The sequence below is a fragment of the Nicotiana attenuata genome, unplaced genomic scaffold (genome assembly GCF_001879085.1).
Source record: "Nicotiana attenuata strain UT unplaced genomic scaffold, NIATTr2, whole genome shotgun sequence".
Taxonomy (NCBI): domain Eukaryota; kingdom Viridiplantae; phylum Streptophyta; class Magnoliopsida; order Solanales; family Solanaceae; genus Nicotiana; species Nicotiana attenuata.
Window position 1 is genome coordinate 1 of NW_017699683.1, and position 2,385 is coordinate 2,385.

The window sequence follows — 2,385 nt, forward strand, 5'->3', positions numbered from 1 at the left end:
ATGGGTTCATACTGAATCAAAAGAAGATAGGTTCATGTAAAACTGAGACGGATGGAATAGTATGTATTTTCGACTGCCTAAAAAGAATGCTTGCTTCTTGAGCATAATTAACAATTGATTTTTGCACAAACCTAGCCGTTTAAGCCATCTAGCTAGTGAGAGGTTTAACCTATTTAAACGGATCATTCATTTGTCTTGGCGTATCCCTATAGAACATGTGTAAATAAGAATAGATATTTTCTGCAAGTTACTATTCAAAATGTACTAGAATTTTACATAAAACTCTATTTGCCAATACTAAATATTTACATGCCCGGTACCTACAGAGGTAGATCCAACATTAGAATTATGTGGGTTCTCGATTTTAGGACGATCTCAAGTTTTAATAATTGAGTTATGAATTTAATTTATGTATATACTTAGTGAATTTCTTGATACATACATAGAATTTCTTGGCAAACATTACTGGAATCTGCCGTACCCATATATTAAAGCCTACAATTGCCCCTACAAGTACCAAATATTTGCGCATATTAGTATATATAGATTATGTACTCGAACGTAAAGAAGTTCATATAGCTAGCATATCTTCGAAAGTCTTCTAATGGTCTCTCTCTCGGGCAGTACACAAGCAGCACTGATGCAAGAAAAGACCCCGGAGAATACTGGAGAGCTGTGATGAAAGATGAGCCAATGCCTGAAGCAATCAAACATCTTATGCCTCAACATTCAGTTCCTCTCTCCAAAGAGAGAACTGATTGTTATACATCATCTTCTCTTGAAAGTGAAGCCTTTGAACCAAAGCCTATTCTATCTGTCTATTACGACGATACCAAGCTGAAAGAAGCTGAGAAATCATTATTTACGAAAGATTTCGAGCCAAGGCCTAGTGCAACTGGTTATCATAAAGATGCCGCTGGTCTTAAACAAGAAAAGTCCTTTGCCGAAGATTTTGAGCCTAGGCCAAATGTTTCGGTGTACCATGATTGATGTTTCATATAATGAGTACTCTGTATTTCCCGCTTTTATGAATTTACATTTTGTATGGCTCTTAATATTAAGTAATTTATGAAATAAAGATTTGTAACCATACTTGATGGTTGTACTGAAGTTTTTCTTAACTTTATTATGTGTTCTAAGCATTGATTCGATATGCTCGGCTTCTTTTTAGCTGGTTTGTTTACAACATTTCGTGGCGTACTTAATATGAGTGATCACTCAACTTTTACTTTATTACTCAAAGGTATTATTTAATCACTCAACTTCACCTAAATATGACGGTATTATTTAATTCTCAACTTCACCTAAATATGACGAACGTAAATGAACTATTTTCTGTAACCAAAAAACCACTCAACTCTTCCTAGATATCACATAAAGTCTCGACGGGCACTTCGATTCTCGAACTTGATACCTTGTCTTCGTGCTCTGGCTTGATCCATTACGGGGCTGATCCTCGATGTTATTCCGTGGTCTCGATTTAATGGCAAAATCGGGCAAGGATGATTTTAAACGTATGCAAACATTATTATTTCAATTGCACTCGAAGACTTGTCATATTTTGAAAACGATTAATAATCACATCATTAGGTACGCTTCAAATATGTCTTCCTCTATATAACAAACTAAACATCCATTCAAAAAGTCATCACCAATCCTGCTTCGCATGTCATTTATATTAAACTTCATTGAAGGAAAAGACCTTTCTACCGTTGCAGTAGTCACAGGTAATATCAAACTTAACTTCACAAGCAAATAAACATGTCACGACCCCAAACCCGGTCGTGATGGCGCCCAACAATATTGCTAGGCAAGCCTGACCACAATCGTTCCCAAATTAACCGTAAACCTCAAAACCGACAATCTAAAGAGATTATAATAGTTTTAGAATAATAATCCAATATTTATAATAGAATAATACTAAGAAAAATACGAAGGCTGATAAAACACTCCCAAAAGATCTGGGGTCACGAGTCTAGAGCCTCTAAAACAATCTGAATAACAATATCTAAACGAAAATACTCAAATCTGGAATGTATATATAATTAAAAGTGAAATAGGAAGAGTAGTCAGGTCCTGGAACGTCAAGCAGCTACCTCAACAACTCTGATAAGCTCTGGGAAACAAAGACTGCTCAGCTAAGCCTCCGGGGTACCTGAATCTGCACACAAGGTGCAAGGAGTAGGGGTGAGTACTACCGACTCAGTGAGTAATAAGCATATAAAATGTCTGAAGATAAGAAATCCACGAAATGCCACAAAGTAAAGCTAAAACTAACAGTCCAACACCTAACTACGAGCTAACAACAAAACAACTCAAATATATCAGTCAAGTATAATGTAAAGATGCAATGCAATGCACATGACCGCTACGGCGCGTAGCCCG

General features: G+C 36.3%; 1 protein-coding gene across 1 annotated transcript; it reads left to right on the forward strand.

Annotated features, from left to right (window-relative positions):
- The first annotated feature begins 595 nt into the window (after window positions 1-595).
- LOC109222737 (organ-specific protein S2-like) lies at window positions 596-1,151 on the forward strand. Its single transcript, XM_019387055.1, has one exon. The coding sequence runs from the start codon at window positions 679-681 to the stop codon at window positions 988-990; it is 312 nt and encodes a 103-aa protein (XP_019242600.1). The 5' UTR covers window positions 596-678; the 3' UTR covers window positions 991-1,151.
- Window positions 1,152-2,385: the final 1,234 nt, after the last annotated feature.